This window comes from Heliconius melpomene, chromosome 10 (genome assembly GCF_056956725.1).
Source record: "Heliconius melpomene rosina isolate 202511_hmr_F chromosome 10, ASM5695672v1, whole genome shotgun sequence".
NCBI lineage: Eukaryota > Metazoa > Arthropoda > Insecta > Lepidoptera > Nymphalidae > Heliconius > Heliconius melpomene.
In genome coordinates, this window is record NC_140398.1 from 9,190,956 (window position 1) to 9,218,737 (window position 27,782).

At 30.1% G+C, this 27,782-nt stretch overlaps 1 protein-coding gene across 4 annotated transcripts in view; it reads left to right on the forward strand.

Annotated features, from left to right (window-relative positions):
* exp (expansion) overlaps positions 1-27,782 on the forward strand; it is a 141,789-nt gene that overhangs the window by 48,953 nt on the left and 65,054 nt on the right. For 2 of the 4 annotated variants that reach the window (XM_085190725.1, XM_085190723.1), the window contains exons 1-2: positions 7,118-7,255; positions 17,965-18,112. In XM_085190725.1, the coding sequence (XP_085046851.1) occupies positions 7,176-7,255; positions 17,965-18,112 (228 nt within the window). In that variant the 5' untranslated portion in view covers positions 7,118-7,175. Of the gene's footprint in view, positions 1-7,117; positions 7,256-17,964; positions 18,113-27,782 lie in introns of those variants that run through there. The other 2 variants (XM_085190724.1, XM_085190726.1) reach the window with 1 other exon arrangement.

Sequence of the window (27,782 nt, forward strand, 5' to 3'; positions counted from 1 at the left end):
TAAATTTATTGTATTAGTCACTTTATCTAAATTACTAGTTTTATTAATCGATTAGAGACGTATTTACAAAAATTAACAGGGTACGATTAACGACATAACTAGCTTTAGACAAATTTCAAGTACTTATAAAGAAATTATGAGAAATCTTATAAAACTATTAGTCAAAAGTCAGCTGTCACCTCGTGACGCTATAACAAGTGAAGAGAAGAATGGTGATCTCCCGCTGACTGCCTTTGTTACAGTATATATAGAGCCTATTTTTTAATAAATTGTAGAAAAGTATAAAAGTATATTCGAAGTATAGAAAAAAAAATTATTTTTTCTATTTTATTTAGCATTTTTATATTCATACTAGTGGCCCCGTACGCGGCTACGCTCGCTTGAACTATACGAATATTTATTAAATATATTTATTAAATTATTTTTAGTTTTCAATAGAGAGATGCGTTAAGCAAGCTCATTTTGGGTGACGTTTTCAAACAATAAACTTTGCAAATCGTTGCCTAGCAATGACAGCTTTTATTGACATGGCGGAATAAATTGCATGTCAATTTAATAAGTATTTTAATATATTGGTATATATCGAAAATTTTACAAATATGAGGAAAACAAGTATCTTATGTTCATCCCGAGACCCGCAAGTATCTCTATATGAGTATTTTATCAAAATTAAATTAGCAGTTTGGCCCTGATTGCGTAAAAGACAGACAGACAGACAGACAGAGTTACTTTCGAATTTATATTTTTATGGATATAAAATTTTTAATTAAAAATAATGAAAAACAAAAAAGAAAAGAACCTAATTATGGAAAATATCAAAACGCGATCAAAAGAAAAAACGTAATGTATCTTAGATAACTTCGACGTTTATACCTTTTGTTTGTCACCGGAAACTACTTACCGGAACTGATGTCGACTCATGGCATTGCTTGACCGTATTAGAATTATATCGATAGTCATTCAACTCTATTGTACGCACAGCCTTTGATATAGCGCAATATTCCAACTGAGATACTTTCAAATGATAATGAATGACCGTATCTTGGCTGAAGTTTAGTGGATGTCTGTTAAAATACCTTCATTTTTAACATCTATTATCCATGTGATGTGTGTATGTGTCATACACAGTGTGTTCAATATTTTTACCTTAAAGTGGATCATATAGTAATGCAAAATATATATGATTACATATTACATTTCTTAAAAGCATGTTAATTTCTCACATTTTTTATTTTATTCGCCAAATTCCGTTTCATTTAAGGCGTACACTGCGTATAAGTGCCCAAAGCAATCTGTCTTATCAAATAAAATCAACTAAAAATCAAACCCAGAATCGTCGTTCATAGTTTGTCACTTTTAAACTGGGCTATAGTGGTTCATAATTCTAATTTGATGATAAATTACACTGACCACTTGACGTGTGAGCGTCGGGCCTCGATCAAACATGAGATTGGTGTTGGCTGCTTATTCTAAAACGATCCTACACGCCTGTATAACGCCCGTACAGACCGTGACGTTACGGTGAAAGTAATCGATTTGTGCATACAAATTGTATTATATAATGATTTATAGAATTAGTTTTAAAATATCGATTTAACGTATCGATTTTTTTCAATGTATTAATGATGTTTTTTTAATCTGTTTCAGGTACGTATGCAAGGTGGTTAACGTTTTGACACATGATCTTTGGTTTTAACGTAATAACTGTTACGTAACACTTATCTCTGTAACAGGTAACTGTAGTTAATACGGAACACGGGTTTATGAAGCTTGTTTGTGTCATAAGTACATGTTTATACATATATGGTACTTATATTTATCTTTTCACTTCTCTCTTTGAGATAGTTTTGTCAAATAAAATTTTATTTTCATTTATTAAGAATTAATGTACTTATACAAAGAGATTACTGAACTCAAGGCAAGTGACTTTGCGAAAAAAATATCCTTCTATAAGTAACAAAACATTATTATCGACCAATGACAAATCAGTTTTCAATACAAAATGTATGTGAGCCATACAAAATGCACCCACTTATATAAAAGTACACTTCTATAAAGAAGCTTATATAAAATAATTTTGAATGGAGCCTCGTTAATTTGCTTATAATAGTCGATTGAATAATACAATTACCTACTACTCCATTTACTATTTATATTATAAAGTATATACTATATGTTAATTTGTATGATACAAATCGATTTCTTTCATTGAAAATTTAAATATAATTTGCCGCTGACTGACTGGGTTCGAGAGTTCGAGGTTTCTCATTATATTAATAAATTAATTATAACAAATTTAAATAAGGTTACTTATGACGACAGTCGAAAAATTACTACGTGGATATAATTTAGATGGATAGAGCTCTTGAACACTATATCAAAAAGAAATGGGTGTATATTTGAAAACACAATTAATCTTTTTTTGCTTAAATAAATTATTTAAAGTAAAAAATATCTAACAGAGTATAATTAACTTAGTTCTTACCTAATTGCATGCATACATACATACAGTGTGACGTGGCCTCCCCGCGGCTCTGACGTGATAGGCATGAAACGTACCGATTGATCAACCGCATTGCATACTAATCAAGTGAAATTCACGTTTAATATGTGTAAAAAACACCGCAATGTCCGCCCAGAAAATAATATGTTAGTTTAGAAAATATGCATTACTTACTATACCTGCGTTTTACGTTTGTGCGTGTATTTTTGCTAAAATGCAATTTTTTTAAAGTAATGATAGGTGTTAAATGTCGATATGAAAATTGATTTTTCCAATTTTTTATAATATTTTATAATTGTTATGATGTCTATCTATAATTGTTTGTGTATACACAATTTCTAAAAAAATCTCTACATCAACTACACTATTCGATTTGCCTCGTGACTTTTTATTTCCTTTTTTTTATATACTCGTTCATATACATATGCTAGGCTTCTCGAGGACTCATCTTCACTAATTTATTAATGCGGTCTAGGAAGTGCTATAATGTTAATGAGTAGGATCTTAAATATCGATTTTACCATTTTAAGACGATATATTTCGTTATATATAAATTTTGATAGATTTACGTCAAAAATTAACTGAAGGTCAAAAATCAAAATGTGTGACATATTATAATTGGACCGACACATCTTCGTTTTATCTTTATTTATTATGTTCATCATTAATTTATTATAGTGATCGATATTTAAATATATTTTGTCCATTTCATTTTAATAAAATTATTTAATTATGTATGTTTAAAAATGTCATATTCTTGAAACACAGATGTGATCTACATTTATGTCATCTATATAAAATACAGATAGATTAAATTTTTTTAAAAATCATCGGTACACCTGTTCGATCCCCATCCCCCTAAATGGACATAAAATGGGGAACGGAGTGTCGTAACACGAAGTTTCTTCTGTCTGGGACCTCCTATGCGGGAATAAACGTAAAAAAATAACATTCATAAAAAAATATGCTTTAGTAGTGACTTATATTTAAAAAATATAAAATATAAGTTTTGAACTGAAATAGCTCCTATTTAAATATATCGTTGGGACCAAAACTTTTGACTTTTTATATGGAGAAGCACATAAATATTAAACTAGTACAATACTTAATTAATTACTTATAGAAATAAAATCAACTCTAATATACTTACTTATAATATAATTTTGAGTTAACTAAGGAATATCAATATAAAATCAAAATGAGACATTGTAGTGGATAGAAATAGCCGTTGCCACTGACAGACGGTGCTCGTTGCATTGAATTGTTAGATCTTACAGATTGTAGACGCGTGTCGGCGGCACGCGTCCGCTTGCTACTTCAACAGGGAGGGTTCGGCTTCACCATACATGTTTTGTATTATATAAACTGACTGATAATCAGGCTATACTAACTTTAATTGATAAATTAACTTATAGAGTATTTTAAAATATATTTATGCATTTACAAAATTAATTTGACGTATATGTATAATATATTATTATCCTTTTTTCTGTTACTATATTTGAAATGAAATAAAAAAAACTATGATTTATATTTGTGTATTGCAACACTAGATATTATATCTATACTAATATCTATTATGACATTGAAGAGTTTCCTTGGTTAAATGTGCTGCATCTCATGAACCACTATTTTCAATTGAAAACATATTTTTTTATTGGATAGTCCAATCATCGAGGAAAGCCAGCTTATATTACATCAGGTTTTTCGAGTTGACTTAACCCATAGAACCTACGACCAGACTTGTCTTGCATACATAATTTTTAGTTATTTTTAGGCTAAGCGGGCAAAGCCGCAAACAAAAGCTAGTTATTTATATAGCAGAAGATTAAATAGCTGCACGTCGAGACGTAGGCTAAAAGATATTTTTATCTCAATGCCTACTATCGGCATAGAAGTGAATGTTAAACCCACGGACATTTAAAAGGTCTCCATTGGTTCTTTTTTATTTTACATTGATTTGAATAAACTGAAAGGAACTGGGTATCAAAGTGTGTGTCAATATTTTACTGAAGCGTTTATTTTATACTTGTATTGATATTGTGCTATAATGTAATGATCTATTAATAAATGTTTATTTCTTATGTAATATTATAGAATTATCCATAAAATTCTAGAATATTATATATTTGTTGTAGTATAGATATAAAATATATTTACGTTTATATTATTAAATGGTAAGTACTATCAATAAACACTGTATACCGCGTATATGAGGATATGCAGAGAGAACCTAATATTGACACACTCCCCACCCCACCTTTCCGCCCAATTTTCAAGACATGGAATGTTGAATGACGTAATAATAAAGTTTTGTCTTGTTACCAACCAACCAACGAGAAAATGAAAATAATTCATTTTTTCGACTGGAAAACGTACTCATAACCTCTATTACACTCAGACCACAGCGCCACAACGGCCCCAATAGTGTATATTTGAAGCTTTGCAAAATCGTAAACAGTGTAATTAATTTAATACATTTCATCAGTTATCTGATCTAGATACGCCCATACAAGCAGGTAAATAGTCTCCCATTAATATAATAGAATCGATCGATTTACACTTAACGAATCTTAATTCAGGGTTAATTGTTTTGTTTGAGGGGAAGGTGGGCGGCCGATAGTGTCGGACACGCGACGTTGTTATATCGATGACTTGTTTGTTTTACTATTGAGATTGTTGATTAATTTAGAGATAAACGCTTCACGCTTTTACAAGGGTAGATAGAGAGAATGTAATGTAAATACATTCCGTTCTCCATATCTCTTTCTTTTTTTTTTTAATTTCACGCTGTCTCCCGCACATAAGAGCGTAGGCAGAGAGAACCTGGGAACCTAATGTGTAATGTTAACACGTTCCGTTCTGCACATCTCTTTCTCTTTTTTAGCTTTACGCTGTATCCTGCACATTGCAAAGTAGGCAAAGGTGATAGTCAGTTAGTCATATTTTACATTATGTAGGTAAATACAACTAAATCATCTTTGCTACCAATTTAAACCTTTACAAATGATTTTATATATAATCGTAGATAAATAAGGCACGTTTTGTGGTCTTATAACATATTAAGCTGTTAGAGAAAATGACTAGGGCAATATGATGAACGTAATTGTTATATCTGATGGAAGATAGATGGAAATTAAACATATTACGGTTAATAATTTTAGTAATATTTTATAACATTGACAAACTATACCTCTTTAATGACATAAATATCATTATAATTTCATCCAAATAATATTTAATGATTTCGATTTAAATTTAGTTAATAAGTAATTAATTAAAATTTATTTTTATTCAAGAAAGTTTTTCTTCAATAACCATTATTTACAACTTAAATAAAATCAATAGAATAGATACCTACTGTGCGAATGATAATTTAATTAAAATACTCTAACCATATAGTAAATGTATATTCCCATGATTATGAACTTTGCAGAATATGACGATATATGTAGTAACTTTTTTGTATTATATACCTTATATTGAAGGAAAAAGGAACTTTTTATATGAGTCTCATGGAAACACGTGTTCTTGCTTACATACCAGCATATAGATACATAGCTGTGCAAGTCGTCATCATTTATTACTCAACTTTGCTAATAAAATCCCTAGACCTGTATGACAGTTCTTTTTCAATGTGAATGAATAATAAATAAAATGGTTTTTTTTTTCATCTTTTGCTGGTAATTATATAAATTACGTGCAATAATTCAATGAGACACGGCTATAAACAATTACTCGTATTTAATATGAGTGCCAAAAGTAAGTTATACTTACATATACTTTATATTCGAGCAACGTTCAGTAACGGTGCTTTACTTCAACAGAGTCCGTCTAACTGGCCATCGACATTAACCAAGAACAATGATATATATTTTTATTATATTGTCCTGCATTGCCTATTGAATAGTGGAGTTTAACGCCGCAAATTTGGGTAACCAAATATTTTATTTAAGCATATGTTTTAAATATCGAAATAAGAACAAGATAGATCAGCTCATACACAAAGATCAAAATACATCTATCACTTACCTAACAACACTAAGCTCTTGAAATAATTGTTCTTTAGTTCTTTATGACGTATCATTCCTTTCCCCTTATAAGTTTATATAGCTTTCAAGGTCATATCGTTGATCTAGACAGGAATGACCGTAGCTATATTTTTTATTTAAAAAAACTATTTCCGGGAATATAACAATATAGGTACACATTGTCACAAATCTACAAATACAATTTCAATTATTAATTAGTCTTTATGTAAACTAATTACTTCTACAGAAATCAATTCTGTACTACTCCTATTTCTCTTATCATTCATATCTATACGCCAATTAGATTACATCACAACAATTTTTCACTTTTACGAATTTAAATTAACTTGTCTACGAAAAAATATTTTTATACGGCCATTCACAATTACAAAAGGCAATTACAACAATGCAAGCTCACCGCTACCTTTCTCTTTCGCTCATATGACTACATTCGTTGGATAGAGTGGGATTTCCTAACAATCTAACAATTAACTTGCTTCTAATGATTGGATATAAGGCTAAAACTTGAAATTTTTATGTTAATAAGATTGCGATGCACAATGTTCTAATTATTTTGCTAGTTAGTTAACCGTGGTCGGGGGCGGTGAGTGGTCGTGTAGTGGTGTTTTTTTATAGTAAATATGGATTTACGCAATCACAAGTTGTTCAGGCTGAGGAATAAGACGAACCTGTCAAGGTCCTCGTCGATATCTACACCCAGGTATGTCGAGTTTGAGAGAAAGTTAGGTTTTTTGCGACTGCGTTCACGCTTCATGAACTTTTTGATAGCCTTTTAGTGTGTGGCTCAGATTTCTATTGTTATCAATTTAATAATATATATTCTCGAACGAAAATTGTGCTTTCCAAGCAATTGAGTTTTAATTAAATATCATCTAACAAAACGGTGGTGTCGTAAGGAGATATATTATTCAAAGAAAAACAAGTGTTTTCTTTTGTTCCTAAAACTGTAGAGAAGTAAAAGAATAAAAATAAGCACTTTTGCCCTAGATTTTACATATCTACGCCGCAACAACGATTTTGACCCATACATATTAAACAAGCTAAAATATGGGATGTTAAAAATAAGTTCACATTGTATTTTGCATCGTACGCTTAAACCATCCATCTAAGTGATATGTCTTGCCAGCCGTCTGCTTCTACCATAAATAAATATACCATTCACTGTAGACTTACAATAGAGTCTGCTCTACATCTCGATGTCGATGTCCATCGGCCATCAGCTCAACAATTGGGACGTCTTTAAAAGATTTATACGTTTAAAACTATTTTTAACACTTATAAATATAAATGAAGTTATTTTGTATTCTTACCCTTTTATAGTTTGTGGAAATAAAACAAATGTTGGCTACTGGCTGGCATTGTTAAGATCAAAAGAATATTAAAAGTTAGTTTAAATCAGATTATTGTTTGAAGATCTTAAGTTTCGTTTTCAAAAAGAAATAGAAGTAATGGTTTACTGCTCCGATACGATACCCCATTTTCTCACATTACCCCTATATAAAACGTATCTACACAGTGCTTTACTAGGACAACAAAAAATATAATAAATACACTTGACTTTTTTCAAATTTGAACTACTTACTAACTTAGCTTCACTCTGTATCCCGCACACAGCAGTGTAGGTAAAGGGAACTTAGTGTTAAGATACTCTGTTCCCCACTTTCTGCCAATTCTGGAGGCATTGCGTGTTGAGTGGCAGAACTCAACACCGGTAATTTAAACCAGTTACTAATAAATTGACAGCAATTGACAGTATTGAAGTAAATATTATTATCATAATTATGTAAACAACTATAAAAACGGGAAATAATTGTAATATGAAAATCATGTGTCAGTTTATACATCTCTACATCCGCTAGTAAGCCACGAGAGTGTAGAATGTATGTATTTAGTAGTCTATTGTAATTTTAGTATAGAATGATTGGAGCAATTTGAACAAAATAGAAGATGACTACATTATCGACTTATTAATTATATTTGTTCCTTAATGATTTAAACAAAATTGTCTAAAAGAATCACTCGCAACTCGTTTACATGAACTTTATAATTTAACATATTTTGTCACAGTATCTTCCTTCTGAATACGAAAAAATCTTATTCAATAAAGAATGTTTCAAATTATTAATTTCAAATTACTACAAACAAACAGAGACACTAAGCTGTCGGTAAACATACAAGCTATTTGTAGAACTTCTAACTTTCAAGACAACGTGCCATCGTTCTGCGCTTACGCAAGTCAAACATTAGCAGAATTAATAGACTCGCGCTTAAAGTATACATAGTTTTGGTGAAAGTTGTGACCGGTATTATAGTAGATGAATTCGAATTCTGTTTCCGCAAATTATATAATATTATTGTTTTTTTTTTACATACAAATTGATATACCAATAAAATCGTAATAAAAAGACGCAAAATTTTTGCGACACAGTCGAAATATATTTTTTTTTTATAAGGTGTTAATATTTGTATGTCAAACAGACGGTTCCATAACTAAAATGTTAAATGTCATGTCAATAGATATTATACAAACGTATGTTATAATGACATCTTTGTTTTAATGCGTAGAATGAACATAAAAAAAGAAAAAGAAGCCGTCGTGGCACTTTGGAACAGTGAGTGACTGTGAACGCGATTATTGTGTTTGTCGTTTAAAGTAGGTGGAAAGTAGAGAGCGGAGTGTTTTAACTCTACTGGCCCTGATATGTGGGTAAAAGTAGAAAGAGTCACTACGTGTTCAGAGACGCTACTAAATATGGCGATTTGCCTCGTTACCAGCACAAGGAAATGAAAATATTAAATGTTTAATATCCTCGAGTGGGAACTCACTCTTATTTCTAGCCTCTAATTGCTAACTGCTATTTTTTAAGAAGATGATAAGCTTGAACTATACGTACACATATAATATCTACTTCTTAATAACATGCGCCAGGAGTCAAAAATCCATTTACTTAATATTTATGTGAGATAAAAACTTACAATAGACACTAAGTTGGGCTAAATCGCACCTAGGTATCTAACCTTGCGTACAAATCATGTTTTCTCACGTCCATACACTCTTAGCATTTTTATACTGTACTAAATCTCTTTTGGCTAAAGTTAGTTAAAGATAAAATTAAGAGCTTTATTGTTGTATGAATAACTGCTGTAATATAAAAAATATTATATTTTAAATTTGAATTCATTACATACTAGCGCCGTAGAGAAATATCTGTCTACATAGAGAAGTTAGTTACAGGTTCAATTTGCAATCGTGAAATTTTTAATAGGTTTATGTAAAAAATATGATCCAATAAACTGCGGGGTTTAGCTCCGTTATCTTATACACAGTGCCTGTATAATGCTTTTCTGTTTACTTAATATGTTAAAAAATAAGTATTATATTTGTATAGTACGTCATATAAAGTGTTTATAACATTCATTAGTAATCTGTGCCTGTACTTGACATTATAACCGGACTATGAGCTTCGCAAACACAGGCCACAAGGACGCCATTTTGTGTACTGTTAGTATATTAGGTTTAAAGACAAATACCTAAAAATTATTTTTTTGTTTAGTATTTATTTATATTAAATTATCTCCTAATTTATACATAGTTTATCATGTTAGGAGGATTGAGAAAGTCGCCACTTAACACACAATACTTCGAATTCGAACAAAAACACAAAACACAGTGTCATAACACTACTCTACCTACGCTGCTATGTGAAGGACTTGCTTGTCACTTAACCTTATCCATAATTGCTATTATGGCTTGTAAAATAATCTTACATATTATTATATAGTATTTCGTTTTCTCAATAGGTTCCCTCTGCCTACCCTGATGCTTGCGGGATACAGCGTGAAGCTGATTTGATTTATTTCTTAACAAAATGATTATTATTATTATTAAACAAAATTAATATCTGTTAATTGTCATAACTCAAATAGCTTTCGGTATAGAGTTAGAACAAAAAATCTTGTTAAACAAATAATAATTGCCCATCAAATTGCAAAGCTCATGTCATCCACATTTATCAGATAATAAATATTCGTATATTTAATAGTTGTAAATATATTTTATAGTTATATAAAATGTCAAAAGCTCAAAGACAAACATGTCTAACAAAAAATGACCTTTCTTTGTTTTTTCTACGTAATAAATAATAATTCGAAACGAAACGAATATAAAATGATTATCCTGTTAAGTTTATTTTTCTTTGGCTATACATATAAATAAAAAATATATAAATAATATATATAATTAAAAGCTATAATATAATTAATGACGGAACTCTCCCTTTTTTCTTTAAAGTAAAACTATCCCCCAATTTCTGAATCGGAATCGCAGCGATAACCATGTCATAAATAGGAATTATGCTTCATTGGCTATAATTTAATAAAGCTAATGAGTTAGTTAACTTTACTAATTTAAATAAATCTTGTTTTACCTTCACGCTATATACCGCGAATAACAAACTACTCTGTTATTTACTATTTAGAATACGTAGTCATACGAAATAATAATTTCCATTCTAACATAACATCGAAGCAGTAACAAAAATCTATTTTTATATATTATTTATACTTGGATTAAAAATAAACCATAAGCCATATTCCATTGGATAACATGACCTACTATAAGGTTATGGGAAAAACTAACTCGATTGGGGTGTGTAAAGAATTTTAAATCAGAAGAAAAATTTGCAAACCGTGAGTGTATCTAGATTCTAACGGCAGATAACTGTAGCGGTTAGTGACATCACATTATATCATTATGTGAATAGGCACGTTAATTTGTACCTGCGCCACATCCTTGTATATAATAATGATTACAAATATTATTTTTTTACGCTGTACCCCGTATAGCAGAGGGAACCTGGGAACCTAGTGTTAAGACATTCCATTCCCATTAGGACACTCGCTTCCTACTTTCCACCGAATCTGGAGGCATTGCGTGTTGAGCGGGTTTGGCGTTTGGGAGTTGGCGGGATTCAACGCTGCGCTTTACCTCGTTACTAGAGCCAGGAAAATGAAAATATTAAATATTTTTTTTCCCCTAGTGGGAATCGAACCTACAACTTTCGCGATGACATCAGACGCCCCACGACGGTTTTAAAGTTATGCTATTATCACAAAACCTGTTGTTTTATAGTACAATTAACTTTTAAACCTTACGTCCATCTTGAACTCTGGTCAACTGATAACCCGGCTAGATATCCTTTACCCGCTATCACAACTCACCTTGCAAACTAGATAAAAGTCACATAAAAGAAATGTTTAGCGGAATACAAAATACAACTTTTTATAGGTTTTAAGAAGTTTTAGTTTTTGTCAGATTTAACTGTAGATGTAACTGTATTACAAACGTTGGGTGACAATATAATCTAATGTTAGCTTTGTGATTTTATTTTATAGAGTTTTAGTCCCGTTTGTGCTAGATCGTGGGTTCGATTATAGTTCGGGCAAAAAAATGGGTTCGGCATTACGTTTTTATTTGTAGCGAAATAATTACATGAAAAATATATATTTTATATAAAAAATATATATTGTATATGAAAATTTTATATAAAATGTATAATGTATATGCATAGGTATGTTATTGCATAGTACGGTTGCAGATTCGATACTTTTCAGTGAAATATTTATGTAATTAACGAAAATTAATTAAAATTCTTTTTTTCACGCTATATCTCACAAGTAACAGACATGCGAGATACAGCGTGAAAAAAAGAAAATAATATTTGCTTGTACACGAGAGTTGTAGTTGGTACGCCCTTCAAAGGAATATATCAAATATATAACAAAAAATGCATACCTGAATAGATTTTCTTTTTCTACTCTGTCTAAAGATATGTTGGTGATAAAAAGGTTTCGGTCAAATGCTTTTGATGTCCGCACAACGTTTCGCACGTGCTAACCTTATCGGCTTGTGTGGACGTTTGTTAGACTTGCCGACGACGTTACATATGATACACTTTTATCTAATTTAGAATTAAATTATTCTTGTAAAAAAACTTAGTACTAACTTGGCTTTAAATACACTTTGCAAAAAAAGCATAAATAATTAACTGGAAAATTATTTTCTTGTTTCTATCTGTAAGTGCAGTAGCAGTGCGGGGTCGTGCGTTTACCCTTTTCCATTTACTATATAATAATCTAAAAACACTTCATAGGGCTTAGAAAACACTATTATATTTTCATACTTTCGAATGAATATTTACGAATATTTTTTTTTATTTGACAGAGTCGACTTTTCCACCCTAATAAGAAGATATTACATATTGATTGGTAATACCGAATGCTTCAAATAATCCAACCAGAATGAGGAAATTGAACATTTTAGCTATAAGCATTTCCTTAAGTAATTTATAGGTAATATAACGTCAATAATATATTAATTTCAATTCGAGATCAAAATGATAAATATCTATTCCAAGCTGTCAGTCTATTAATATGAAGGTTAGACAAAAATAAATTAGCACCCTTTAGGAATGGAATGCTAATAAAAAATCCCACTTAATGGTACCCCAATCTGGGTATTTATAATTTATACATGTGTACGTTTATATAATTTACAAGTATATTAAAATTATAATGAAAAATGAACGGCGAGAGGTATCGAGGTCTCCTCCCACACTCGGTCGACCTTTGATTTACGTAACAGTGCGCTTCTTGCTCAGTAACCTGTGCAAGTATTACGTTATGAGATGCACCTTTATTAAAAATCTTATATTACTGTCTGAATTTCTTTTGACACTAGGTTCCCTTTACTTACCTTGGTATATGCGGGATACAGCGTGAAGCAAAATTTTAAAAAATATAGAAACTACAACTTTTTCCTAACTTCCTTTCATCATTCCTTCATTCATTATCGTTCATTATATTGTTACATAAAGCATAATGCTAATAAATGTTACTATAGTTTTCAGTTGTATAGGTAGGTACAGATTTTTCATCTTTTTTACTTATATTTTTTCTAAAGTCAATGGAATAGGAATCGAGAACCTAATGATAAGCCAGTCCGTTCGTCGTCCCTCAAATCGGAGAGGTTGACTTTGACTATCTATTTATAAGGATTATGTTGCAAATAACAAATAAATTTAATGCAAATTGTATACAAGAATTGATTGTGGGTGTCATTTATAAAGCTTAGGTTGTTTGTTCAAATATAGTATTTTAAGTACTACCGGACTTTTTATAGGATTTTTTTTTATATTAATTCTGCATTGCTTTGAAATATAAACTTATTATTAAAATTCAACAAATATTAAAACTACATATAGACAGATACAGAGAGAAAAAATTTAACTCAAAATCATGATCAAGTCAGTCATGTCCAAATACAACAGTGCTAATTATCAAAAAATATTATTTATCTCTCCTGGGAATCGAACATATACCTTCCAGCTAATCGTCTAGATCCGTTCACCAATTACTAAATTAAGAAACAGTTTAAATTTAAAGAATTAAACATCTAAAATGACCATGAACCTAACGGACATTATTACTTAACCACTAAAGCTAACGATTCTTTTCATTGTTAGAACATTGCGAAAATATTTTACTTGAATTCTTTAAAAATAGGACGAAACCAATCTTTCGAAAATATTCATATTTATGTATCTAACAGAGACTATTCCTTATTCCATATTGTATAAGTTGTAAAATCGTAAAAAAACCTACGTATCCTCATATAATAGTGTCTAATTAGGATCTCGAGCACGTTGTCATTTGACTTGGAAAGTAGTTGAGAAGAATGTGGTAGACTATTTTTACTCGATTTTCAACAGTGTCGTAATGTTTTACGCACAAACTTCTAACGTTTAATTATTTGTTTTAATTATGCGTATATTGTAATATATCGGCGTTACAATTATATTAATTGACGCAGTAATTAATTATTTTTATTTTCTCGTTCTAGTAACAAGATAAAGTAAAATACAATCAATACGCAATGTCTTGAAAATGAATGGAGGACGGAGTGTCTTATAACACTACGTTCCCTCTGCCTACCTCTATACGCGGGATAGTTGCAATAACTTACCTACATATCTCTTTACCTTCTCTCTTCTCTCTTTTTAAAAAAAGTACAAATTACTTTAAAAGAAATCCATTACAATCAAATAAAAAACAACTATTATTACTACAAATGTAACAAAATAAACACTATAGGCTTCATTTATATCTCGAATCCTGTTCTACAGTACAAATTCTACTTACGATAAAACGATAGCATAACACCACGTGGCCTAGTAATTGCATGCGTCCACCGTATAAAAATAAAGTAAGAAGACCCGTTCCGCTAGTCCTGTAATGACTGGCCGTCTCAACTTAACGGGATTCACTGCGATAGCGAAAGCGTCTAACTATTACGTAAGATTCGCTAGCTAGTACTAGTTACTGTATTTGTTTTTTTATGTTTTAACAAGAAAGATTAATGATAAATTTCGCAGAAATATTTTTTTTTATTTTAATTGAAACGTGTTTTTGCTAAAAGATATATAAGGATGAGTATGTTTATAAGCACAATTAACAATTAGAGTTACCAATTAATTTTGATCGATTAAAAAAATGAGATATTCTGATTCTATTTCAAAGGGGTCGCCATTCAGGGGAATGAATTATTTTCATTTACTCGCCTTAGTCCTAGGACAGGACGGTAGAACAAAATGTAATGTAATGTACTTAAAAATCAAAATTTAAAAATGATGTTAGAATTCACATCATCGTATTTTGTCAGGCACATCCCTATGATGGCGTTATAAAGGCTCGTTTTTATAAATAAGTTTGTAATTCCAACGCAAGGGCAAGTCCCGCTAACCCTCAGGCTAGCCTTTATATAGGTCAGCCACTTGTAAACAGGTCTTACTGACGTAACACTATACACTCCGTCACCGTTATCGTATACTATTATAAACTAGTGTTTTGTTGTTTAATACGAATATAATGATAGACTCCGTGATTCGTAATTGTAACTTAATTTTAATAGAGATTTTGTATTATAATAATGAAATTGCTTTTGTAAATATCAAAGTTGAATATTTGATGTTGGGTTGACGGCTACACAATTATTCTTCAATTATTTTGAAACTTTTAAGTTATTTGCCTATATTTTAGGCAAAATAGTAATTTTTATAAGCTATGTGACTACTATGACGTAGTTGACAGTATTGACGTGTACGAGATAGTTGTGAGTTTGATTACCATTCAAGAAAATGAATCATTTTCGTTTCCCCACTCTGGCAGTCACAGCCCAGTATTTGATTCTCCCATTAAACTTACGTAAGAGAATTTAGGCAGAAAATGGATAATGGAATGTCTTGTCACTAGGTTCCCTTTGCCTTTTCTCCTATATCCTATATCAATAAAGTTTGAAGTTAAATCTATGGTAACTTATGTATTTTTTTATATTTTATCAAAACTATAAAAAAATTCATAAAATGCAGAATTTAGAAATGTTTATGTTATTTGTGGCGGACGAGACACAAAGCTATCTCGATCAGCGTATGCGGTAACAGCTCGCAAACATTTCGTACCATAGTAAATCAACTGTAAAAGTTTCACTCTTGCTGCGTAACCAACAAAAAGATCAAATTACTTCTTAGTTATCCATTAAAAATATCCATTTATTTTTGATACTTTTTATAAGATATCTGATGGGCGCCGATACAAAAACTATGTTATAATTGCAAAGAACTTAACAATCTTTTTGTTGTAAATAGTTATAAACAAGAATTACATCACTTAGGGACGTTTTTCAATACAAAAAATCGATTTGTTTTTGTGATTATGAGTAACTATTTAATTGTCTGTTTGTAAATATAATTTGTTTGCTAAACGAAATACGTGATGGCTTAACACGTCTATTATCGATTAAACATAAGCACATTGTACGTAAATATCATAGAAATCGATTCTACTGTGTTAACAAGACACTTATCGATACTTTCTCCGACAACACTAGCCATTGTTACATAGAAGATAAACAAAGCGATGAATGGGAGGAACTGTATAGATAATGCCAATGCCGATCCCAATGCCACATATTGTTCGAGTCGGAAGGAAGCGAGATGTAGCCTTACAAGATGTGCTGATGAGAGCTAGTGTTAGATAATTTTGCATTTAATTGGCCAAGATTTTGGTTGTTTACTATTTTATGGTTATAGATAATCCGTTGTGGAAAATATTTAGTTAAGCAGGACAGGCAGTGAGAACCGAGTGTTAAGACACTATGTTTCCCATTATGACAGTTCGTTCCTCATTTTACACGGTATTCTTGAGGCATTACGTGATGAGTGGCGGAATTCAAGCACGCTTTGCCTCATTGCCGAAACAAAGGAGTCGGATTTGAAACTACGACGGCTTCCATTATTTGTTTACGTATATCACTTACTAGCTAATATGAAATATTGAAGTCTAAACAAAGAGTAATGCTTAGCAACCTATATCTAAGAAATAACAAAAGACAATTTCACATCATATTTGTCAGTCCAATTAGTATTAAATTCAAATACTATAAGACAATTACTTCCGCTTATATCCATTCCATTTATAATCATCAATAACGTTAGTTTCATTAAAATTGATCCAGCCTTTACTGCGGGATATTGACAAATGACGGATCATTAATATCACGCATGAATAGACTTCTGATGAAGAGATCAGCTATAAGCGATATCGGTACATATAATAAAAAAGAATTGCTTTCACAAAACTATTGTTTTGGCTTGTAATAGGTGTTACGTATGAACTTAATCCCAGTGGAAAGTTTGACAATTTCGTTGACGGGATCATAATTGCCAGTTCTGCCATTAAATTGTCTTTTTTTTTTACTTTTTATTAACGTTAATGGATGTTATTGCTGCAATTAAAGTGTAAACGTGTGTAAGGTATTTTATTTTGATACCTTCAAGTAGTTTTATTACGTATTACGTAGAGTATTTGGTTGTGAGATAATACTGTACGTTTCTTATTTTATATTTTTTATGTATTCGAGAACAACAATGGAATATAAATTTAGAGTGCATTTTATAACAAACTATCTGGATATCTTATAAGCTTTCAATTTTTATTTCAAATATAACTTACCACTTAAAGATAAAATGACTGTTTTATTCTTAAAAGAGGATTTACACTATATTTACAGTTACTGTTCGTTCTCGGTCCGATCTCAGTCTGTCAAAAATATTAATATGAGAAATAATGAAAGCATGCATACTATAGTTCCGGTCCAATCACGCAAATAAGAATATTTCTCATATAAGAACATGAGATCGGACCAACAAAGAACCGTGACCGGCACCGGCACCGGCACCGGGTAGTGTAAATCCACCCTAATTATTTCTGTAGAATATCATTATTACTTCTGAAAATTAATGATTAGCTTAATTCTAATTCTAAATTATTACTAATTAAGTAATATGTTTACAGCCTAGGTCCATTCGAAGCGGCGACGGGAGGAGAGATGGTTTCTCGGAGGCGCATACTGTCGCGATCACGCGATGATCTCACACAAGCCTTCGCCCCCCAGATGGAGGAGGAGGAGGATGTGTGGTATCAAAAAGATAAACTTTATAAGGTAAGATTTGTATGATATATTATATTATTACTAATTTTAGGTGTTTAAAGTATGTATTTAAAAAATGTAGTTTAGACTACTCGGGACCATAAGACGCTAATGCAAGGGACGTCCGTTTCAAATATATAAAAAACATATTTTATAAAAAATATTATTTTCTATTGCGAATGAAAAATATGGAGAAAAGTTTCATTTGATTTCTCATAAGTTTAATAGCAAAGTATAACATTTACTATAAATAAAATTTTAAATCTGAACAATGATGACATATTGAAAATCGCCGATGTCAATATATTTTAAGTAGATATTTAACATATTAATTTTTAAATTATTTGTATATCCAATTTACCTACTAAAAAATGGAACAATAAAATTAATCATTATTATTAATTAAAAAAAAATTACACCTACATAGATAATAAGAAATTCTATCATTTAATGACAAAACAATGAAATTATAATAGCTATTCGATAACACCTAATCGGTTTCTTACTTTCTATACATCAATCACGAGGTCGACGAGCCAACGTAACGTTACGGCTGAGTTCACACCGATATCGTAATAATAGCCAGTACGAGTATATACAAATGACAGGGGAGGAGAACAATTTGGCGTTTAATATCTAGCTTTATAGGTGAAAATGAGTAGAAAGCCATTTTTATGATATTAGAAGTATAGATATTTGATAATATTTCTTTTATTATTATCATAGGAATGCCATATTATCACCTCGTTGCGTAGGTATTGGCAGATTACGTAGAATATTGTATTACAGTGAGAAGCGGAGAATGAAATGTCTAAACATTATGTTCTCTCTTCTGCTATATGCGGGATATAGAAACACTAATATTTTTTTTATTTATGTTAATCATAAAACTTAGTTTATATAAATTATGTAAATTTTTTTTGGTGACAGTACTTGTCCGTCTATAAGAAGAAAGGAAGAAAACAAGACTTATATAATTTGTAATTTATAAACATCTAATTATACAAGTTTTTGCCAAAACGATTATCTAATTTTGTATAAATAACTAATTAGGATGCAAATAACCATTTCATGTTCAATCGTTAGCTTACTAAAGTTGTGCGAGATTTCAAAACAGCTTGCGTCATACATATGCATGTATGTATATACATTCGCCATTTACTCCGCTACTCGGTTAATTTAATAAGCTTTTGTGGTCCCATAGTTGTTCTCTACAAGTATCACTTCCTTTGTCTATGGCTGACTTTTTGTAACAGTTTCCGAGACAGAATTATTAAGGACGTGAGAATGTAGTGTAACTGTTCGCGTTCTCGTTACACTTTGATTCGACGTTCTCAATTGATTATATCATTTATAAGATAAAGTTGACACCATCGTACTGTAGTAGATAAGTAACTCTACATTCAATAGTTATTCATAGGGACGTGGATTCAGTTTTAAGTTCAATCATTTGAATACTAGGTGCAGTATTCGTAAATTTTAATAATGATTTTGCTATTTATTCGCTCCGTAATATCTATTAAACTATCATGTGATAAACACGATGTTAGCTACTAATGAATATTTAGGTAAAAATAAAAAACAATTTACATGTCCTGGTTATAAAAACAAGTATGTGTGGAATAAATTAGTTAAAAATATTTTATATTAACCCATTATAATAATCTATAGGTAGATATAAACAATTACTCGTCTTCTTTTTAATATATTCAAAATGGATTCACTTCACATCTTTTTATATTTACGACAGTGACTAATATTCTAATTAGTTGTTTTTTCTCCTTACTGAATAAGTACTGTATAAAAACTTTAAATATGACATTGCTTATTCGATGATAGTATCTTACATAGTACTTTATACAACCAGAAATAAATGCATATTTTAATTGACATTTAACATAAGTATTGTTTTAGTATTTTTAAGCACAACTATATGTAAATAATAATAAATATTATTAAACATAATCGAATCTATAATCATCGACTAAAGTTAAACAGACATAACAACACTAGAAATAGCTTCTGCATATCTAAACAAGATAAATGTAAGTAAAATCTAAAATCTATTAAAAGACAATGTAAAGGAAACTCAGGCGCAGGGTCTTCGTGACCATCTGTCAGTGTTGGACATGCGGGTCAACTCTGACCCATTGATAGAGATCGTGACCGATCAACAACAATGCACAATGAGTGTTACAGCACTGCAAATCGTCCGGAAAGCTGGCTGAAGTTTGACCTTACGTACCCTACAATGTCATGACAAGTTAGATCATTTCCCGAATAAAAATATTTTTTATTAAATATTAATAAAAATGTTTAATTATAAATCCAAAACAAGAAAAAGAAAAATGAATAAAAACTAAAAAGATACAGAGAACTAAGAAATTCTTCAGAAGAAGAAGAAACTAAGAAGATACATATTATAACAAATATGTTCAAGTACCTACAGTCTCTGGATAGCAGTGAGAGACAGCAGATTCTATTTCATCTTTAGAGATGAGATTGAATCAGCTATGAACTGACTATTTATTATATTTTATATATTATATGACTTTTTTATTTATATCATAATTTTTTAAAATTATATTTAGCTTAGAATTTTTTATCCTTTCAAATATAAGTAGATATTTCGATAATATAAACAGAATCTTATCTGTGCAGGTATCTTATAAAATAAGACAAAAACATATTTGATCTTAAATATCATTTATCATATATTTTTTTGACTTATTACAATCAAGTACATAAAATTTTTGACAAAATTTATCAAGTTAACGAGTTTGAAAAATAACGCTGTCACTATATGACATGGATTTATTAAGAAGGGCAACGACTGACAAACTTTACTGTAAAAATTTAAGTACTGATTGACTTTCGTCAGTTCTTTAATACGATTGGAATGTGAAAAATTATGTTTCACAAAATTAAAACGATCTTAATACGAGTTCGAGTATGAAAAGATTTTAAAAATCATCGTTGAAACTTCATTATTTCTTATAAATCCCTTGTACTATATTCTAAAAAGTTTTTAAGCTTAAAGCTTTTGTAATAAAGTATAAAGTTCTATAACTGTTTAAAATTAATACATCATGAGCATAAGGCGGTCAATCCAATTCAATCTTATCATCGTTACGCTTACTTGTGTAGTGAACCTTTAAACTAACAGCATATTGATATTTATGTTCCCCTACTTTCTACAAATTAAGTAATATTTTTTTTTTCTTAGAGCCTGTCTTAAAATTCAATTATATTTCTCAAAAGATTTTGGCGTCTACGTTCTATTAAGACAAGAAGTGGTAATGGGTTTCACCACTCAGTTTAAAATTAGGCAGAAAGCAGTGAACGAAGTGTCTCAACACTAAGCTAACCTGATACTTTGAAACTAAAATAAAAATAAAAAATCATAAATTTTCAAACACACTCAATAAGCAAACCGAATGAATTATACAAGCATGTCCTTATTACACTGGCATTGCCACTGTGGACATGTCTCAACTATTGCCCAATACCTATCTGGTCACTTGTAACATGATAAATGTGATTGGCTGCATTGGTTTGACTTAGGTCAAAGTATATTATAGCTTACCTGAGTTGCGAAATGTAGTTGTAATTAAATCTAGACAGGCCTATTTGTTTAGTGTTACAGTTCTTTTTTAGATAGAAATTTCGTCTGGTAATTTGTGGTATGCAATTTATTTAAGTTTTTTTTTTTAATATAGCTAAAGATATGAAATACGTATTTCTTCTGTTTCTGATTTTATCTATAGGTCTAAAATTGTATTTTTCTGTGTGTTTATAGATTCTAAGGTATGAGACCTTGTCATACTCTACTACATTGCATGTTTGTTGCGTAAAATTTATTTAAATAACGCACGTCTTATAATTTGATCAATTTTAAAATAATTCGTTAATGAAGATATACCTACTAGAATATTACTAAAAAATCTAAAATACTATTCTGAAATACTGCTATTACTTTCATTATGCTACCAATTCCAAAACAGTTAAATCACTATCAAATAAATATAAATAGTAAATAAAAACAATAAAGAAAAAAAATTAAATCCGTTTTACATAACGTTTCTAACATTTCTCATCTCCACCGTTGTTTGGATAGTTTAATTGCAAAGAAATCACGAATAACATAAAAAATAATTTCAATAATAAATCTTAAATTAATGTTATTAAAGTTCAAAATTGTATAAAGATAAATTCTCATATAAGGTTCCAACGACCTCAGCTGCGTGATGCGTGCCGAAAGTGAAACTAAGTTTTACGTTCTTGTAAATTTTTTGCCATGACGTGATCGTGAATATAGTATAGTAATTAATATATTTCTTTTTTTAGCTTGACGCTCTATCTCGCACATACTAGGGTATCCTGGAACCCGGAATCTAGTGTTAATACACTCTGTTCCCGTTAAGAATGTCTTACCCCCCTTTCCAACGAATTCTGGAGGCATTGTGTGTTGAGAAGCGGAACTTCTCGCACTTTTACCTTACCTTGCGTTACCAGAGCGACGCAATCAAAATACTAAATATTTCATTTTCTCAAGTGGGAATCGAATCTAAAACCGTTTTAATTGAAATTTAAAATTGAATTTAAACAAGTAAACAGTTAAATGAAATTTAAACAAGTAAACATTCATTAGAATAATCAACGATTATGTTACTTACTTGTAAGAAGTGTAAATGAGCTCCTTAGCCTAAGTAAAGTAAATTTGATTGGCCCATCTAATAGACATATCTAATGAACTTCAACCTTTGATATTCATCTGACTTTTGATTTCTATTGCACATAGCATACATTATACATTACTTATATTACATTTGAAGTATTTGTAAATCAATTTAGTTGTAATCACGATATTATGTTCTGTCATGGAATTTTATAAGGAAATGAATTTGAATAGTTCAAATGTATAGAATTATTGTTGTAAAAGTTACGACATTGTCGATTATTATGTAAGTGTTTGATTCTCTGTACACATAAAATAATGAATGGAAGATCATATTTTAAACCATTGTAATACAATATTATAATATAAGCATTATCCTACAATATAAAATAATTGGAACTTCCAGCCGCCATTTGCACTCTACCAGAGCAAGAAAATGAAAATATCTAATTTTCCCGCGTTTCACATTTGCGGTCATAAGCTGTCCTACTTCTCCATAATGGCCTCATTGATATAATAATATTATTAAATCTAATAAAGGAAGTAAGTATACTTTTGAATATCCGAAAGCAATATTTGGCATTTCATTCAGTTCATTGCGTACTCACATACGTAAGTGTAACCCCAGGTTATTTATCAAATTATTTTGACATTTAAGCACTCGTAATAAGGTTTGTTTTGTCGCAATACATTCTTTACAATATTGATATATAATAGTGATATTTAATATTCATGTGTTACATGTTGCAAGAATTGATTTTATATGTGCCTAAATATTCTGAATATGATTTAAACTCCTTTTCCAAAAAAAAAAACCCAAAATATTTGGATTATGTTCAATAAAATTAGACAAGTTTTTTCATTATATATATGGTCGATAATGAAAAGTAATTCACTAAAGACTCTTTTACTCTAAAAAAATGAAGATATAAAAAATCACAATGACTTTAAAAACATATTATTTCAAACATAGTATCATAAGATACTATGTAAGTTTGTTTACTCTTGCGGCAAGACTTGAACAGTTTTGTGTGAAAATCATCAATAAATTAACTTTCGTAATAAGTTGCATGTCCTCATAGAGGTATTTAGTCGCATGCAGATAATGAAATGTTAGAAGAGGTCATATATGCTAATGATGCCTTAACAGTTGTAATGATATGATGACATATACTTTACCTCTAATGAAATGGCAACAATGAAATTTGAAATATTTTTTTGTTGGTAACATTTATATTTTGAAGATATAAAGACAGAAAACGAACTGTGATACATCAGCCACTTCTGCATGATTGGTTAAGTCTATGTAAATATTTTAATTATTTGATTACAAGATAGCGTTAAAATCTTTAAAATTTACTGCTTATAAAAACCATTTAACGAAAATAAACCTTGAAAAATGTATAATAGTCCAAAAAAATAAGTGTCTCTCTTAAATCCGTTACCAGTAAAAAACTAAATGTAACGCTCAGGGCGAGTCGTGTAGACCAAGTGTTTAATGTGAACCATCCTCGTTCTGATGACCTTAACAATGTGGGAACTAGGGGTATTCGCCGTGTCCTTGCACGAACGACTGCGGACCTTCCCACATCCGGCAAAACGAACCATTTTTGACGTCTTAAAATATCATGTTTTTTGCAAGAATTTCTGAGAAATTATTGCCTTGATTAAAATAATTATTGTAGGGATACAATGTTGTCGTTAAAAAGTAGGTAGGTATTATACATGATTCATACATTTTTTTATGGACTGAAAATTATTGACTAGTTAAGTATTTTAAAGTTTTAACGAATATATCGATTAATTGTTTCGATTTAAAAACAAATTAATGTTACAAGAAATATACATATGGTTAATACTACTCTTTCAGTTTTTTCTTTACTTTTTATGTGTGTATAGAGTTGTGTAATGTAAATAAAGATTGTGTTTTTATTTATTTTGAACAATTAACAGTATTAAATGAAACTAAATGTTCATATATTGACATTTGAAGGGATGAGATAATTTTTTTAATAAAAGAACACAAAACATTTTTGAAATCTTCAGATTGTATCTTCAGACCGACAACGTTTAGTAATTCTTTATAAAACAATCTGGCCCAACCTTCGCAATGACTTGCTAAAGTATTATCGTATTTTGTAAATACTCGTAAGCAGGTAATTAAATTATTGTAATTATATCTAAGTTAAATATATTTAGAACTCTTAAACATATGGTTACAGACTCAAATTCAGAAAAAGCTTTTGTCATTGTGTATTGAATGGGGAAACTTAACCCTGTGTTTCGTATATTAAAAATATTTTGTAGCCCTGAACTAAAAAAAAAAATATTTCGTCTTTTAGAGACCAAACTCTTATTGTAAGTAATTCCAAAATAAATAGTTTTAAGAAAAACATATACAATTTGTTATTAGTAGTAAATCAATATATTTTTGACATTTATATTCGTGTCCTTCTGTAGTAATATCTGAACTATAGCTTTGTGCTCAATTCGGAAAACTGATAGCTAGCAACTTAGTTGAGCTGAAGGTATTCATTATCGTATTAAATGTTATTAGGTTTTTAAGCTTTAACTAAGCATTTATTTAACTTTAGTCATATACCTTATAAATATTTTTTACGTAGCTTGTTAGATTTGATGTATCTACAGTTATTAATAATCCTTCCGTTACTGAGTGCCCGACACACAACGCACTGACGAAATTAAATTGAAATTTACGGAATTTTCCATTTTAAGTCTCAGATTCCACAAACAAAATTGCCTTCAAAGACTAGTCTAAAAAAAATTATTGCGACTCAAAATTGACTAACGCCTGTACCTAATGAAGTTAAAACTATGGAAATAATAAATTTGTACAATATAAATAACTGTATTATGTAAAATTATTAAAATATACACAATTAGATAGGTAAAATTTTAAGTATTTTTTATTATTATTTCTTCGTACGTGTATTTTTCAAGGTTAAACTACCTTGCTACAAATTTGCATATATTAAATTAGCCCTCATTTTCCCACCCATCAGTCTACACTTCGCAAAGTACTGACCTTCATATCAATTAACCAGCTGTTGTGACGGCAGTTGTTTTACATTTATTGTACTTTTTTAAGGTTTTAACATTTATAAGACTTTTGTATAAGCAGTCCTACCTATAATCTACTAGTTGACGCGCGCTACTGCATTTTTGTAGACTTTAAAACGTTAAATAGAAAAGTCTATTTTTTTTGTTCTCGTAATTTCTACAACTTCGACATATCTTCCCACTAAGCAAGGGTTTTCATTATCAAATTCCACAATAAGCGACCTTGAAAGCCGCAAATACACATTTGTGAAAGAGTCCTACACTAATTCCTTTTTGGGTAAAAACATGTCGCTAGCTGCAAGAATAGTGTGAATTTGCAAGAGATAACTAAAAGAAAGATCTAAATTAAATCTTAAAAGAATCTACTTTTAGTTATACCTGTACTCGACAAAAAATAATAACGTAGTTAAATATTTTGTCCAAAAATCTGAAATTTGCAATTCAGTTATAATTTGGCTTGCGCCCGCTCATTCCAGTTTCACTTTTTAGCGTCTGCAGTGAAAGTCGTTATCTTCGCTCCCAACTCTTCCTTTCGTTTCACCGTTGTACCTATTATATTGCGAAATATTAGCAATCGTTTTGTAATGTAATATTCTGCTAAGTGGATCATAATGTATGATAAACACTCTCTAATTTAATAGAAAATTTATAAGTTTTCTCGACTTGCAATTGCAAATCCATGCAAATCAAATAATTATATTCAATATGGATACTTTAATATATATACTACTAAATACTATTAATACAGTACTAGTTTTAATATATATAAAAGGTAGCTAAGTAGTGTATGGGGACATCTAGTTTCTTCTAGGTCTCGTTTGTCAGAGGAAAGTATAAAACACGGTTGTATAATTCCAATAGTCTGGTCGAAGTAGGTTCAACAAAACCGGTACGAATTGATTTTTCCGGAATATGTTTAAATACCTATGTTAAAATACTAAAATGCTGCTAACCATTTTAACGAAGCATTTTAATCTATCTATACTAATATAATAAAGCGGAAGAGTTTGTTTGTTTGTTTGTTTGTTTGAACGCTAAGATCTCTGGATCTACTGGTCCGATTTTCATTGTTTTTGTTTTGTATGAAAGCTGCATTCTTCAGAAGTGCTATAGGCTATATAACATTACATTACACATATATACTAATATATTTTAAAGTACATTCTAATTTGACATGCAATTTATTCTGCCATGTTAATAACAACCGTCGTTGCTACGCGACCGCTACCGCGACGTTTTGATATTCATCCGAAAATATGAAATAAATATAATAGTCACTTTTAGCATTTTATCTAGATTGAAATTATAGTTTACTGTATAACATAATAATAAATAATTAAGGAGATGTCACTGATTCCAAATGACCTAGCCACCTAGCGGGCGGCACAGTATGACCGACGCGAACGGGCAGATGACGTTGACGGTTTTATAAATTTTCATACATTTTCGAACTTTATTTGTTGTTTATAATTAATTTAAAATACACTTTGATTCTCTTCTTATTTTATTTGATATTGCCCGCTAAAATTATCCTACTCAATAGAGAGAAATGTTTAGTTATTTCGTAGAGTCGATATCTATGTACGCACGTACGGAAAACTTTAGGTACTTTTTCTAATATTAAGAATACCTATCTTTTAGTTACTTTTAATCCTTTTGTTAGTTCATTTCAATAACTCAGATATTTTTTTCTAATAATGTGTATCTACTTATTATTCTTTTTGATTATTTGAGCTTATATTTTCTTACTAATTCTTTTGAGAATTGAAAATAATTTCATGAATATATTTAATAAATATCCTTATAGTTGAAGCAGGCGTAGCCGCGTCCGGGTCCACTAGTACTAATATAATAAAGCGGAAGAGTTTGTTTGTTTGTTTGTTTGTTTGTTTGTTTGTTTGAACGCTAAGATCTCTGGATCTA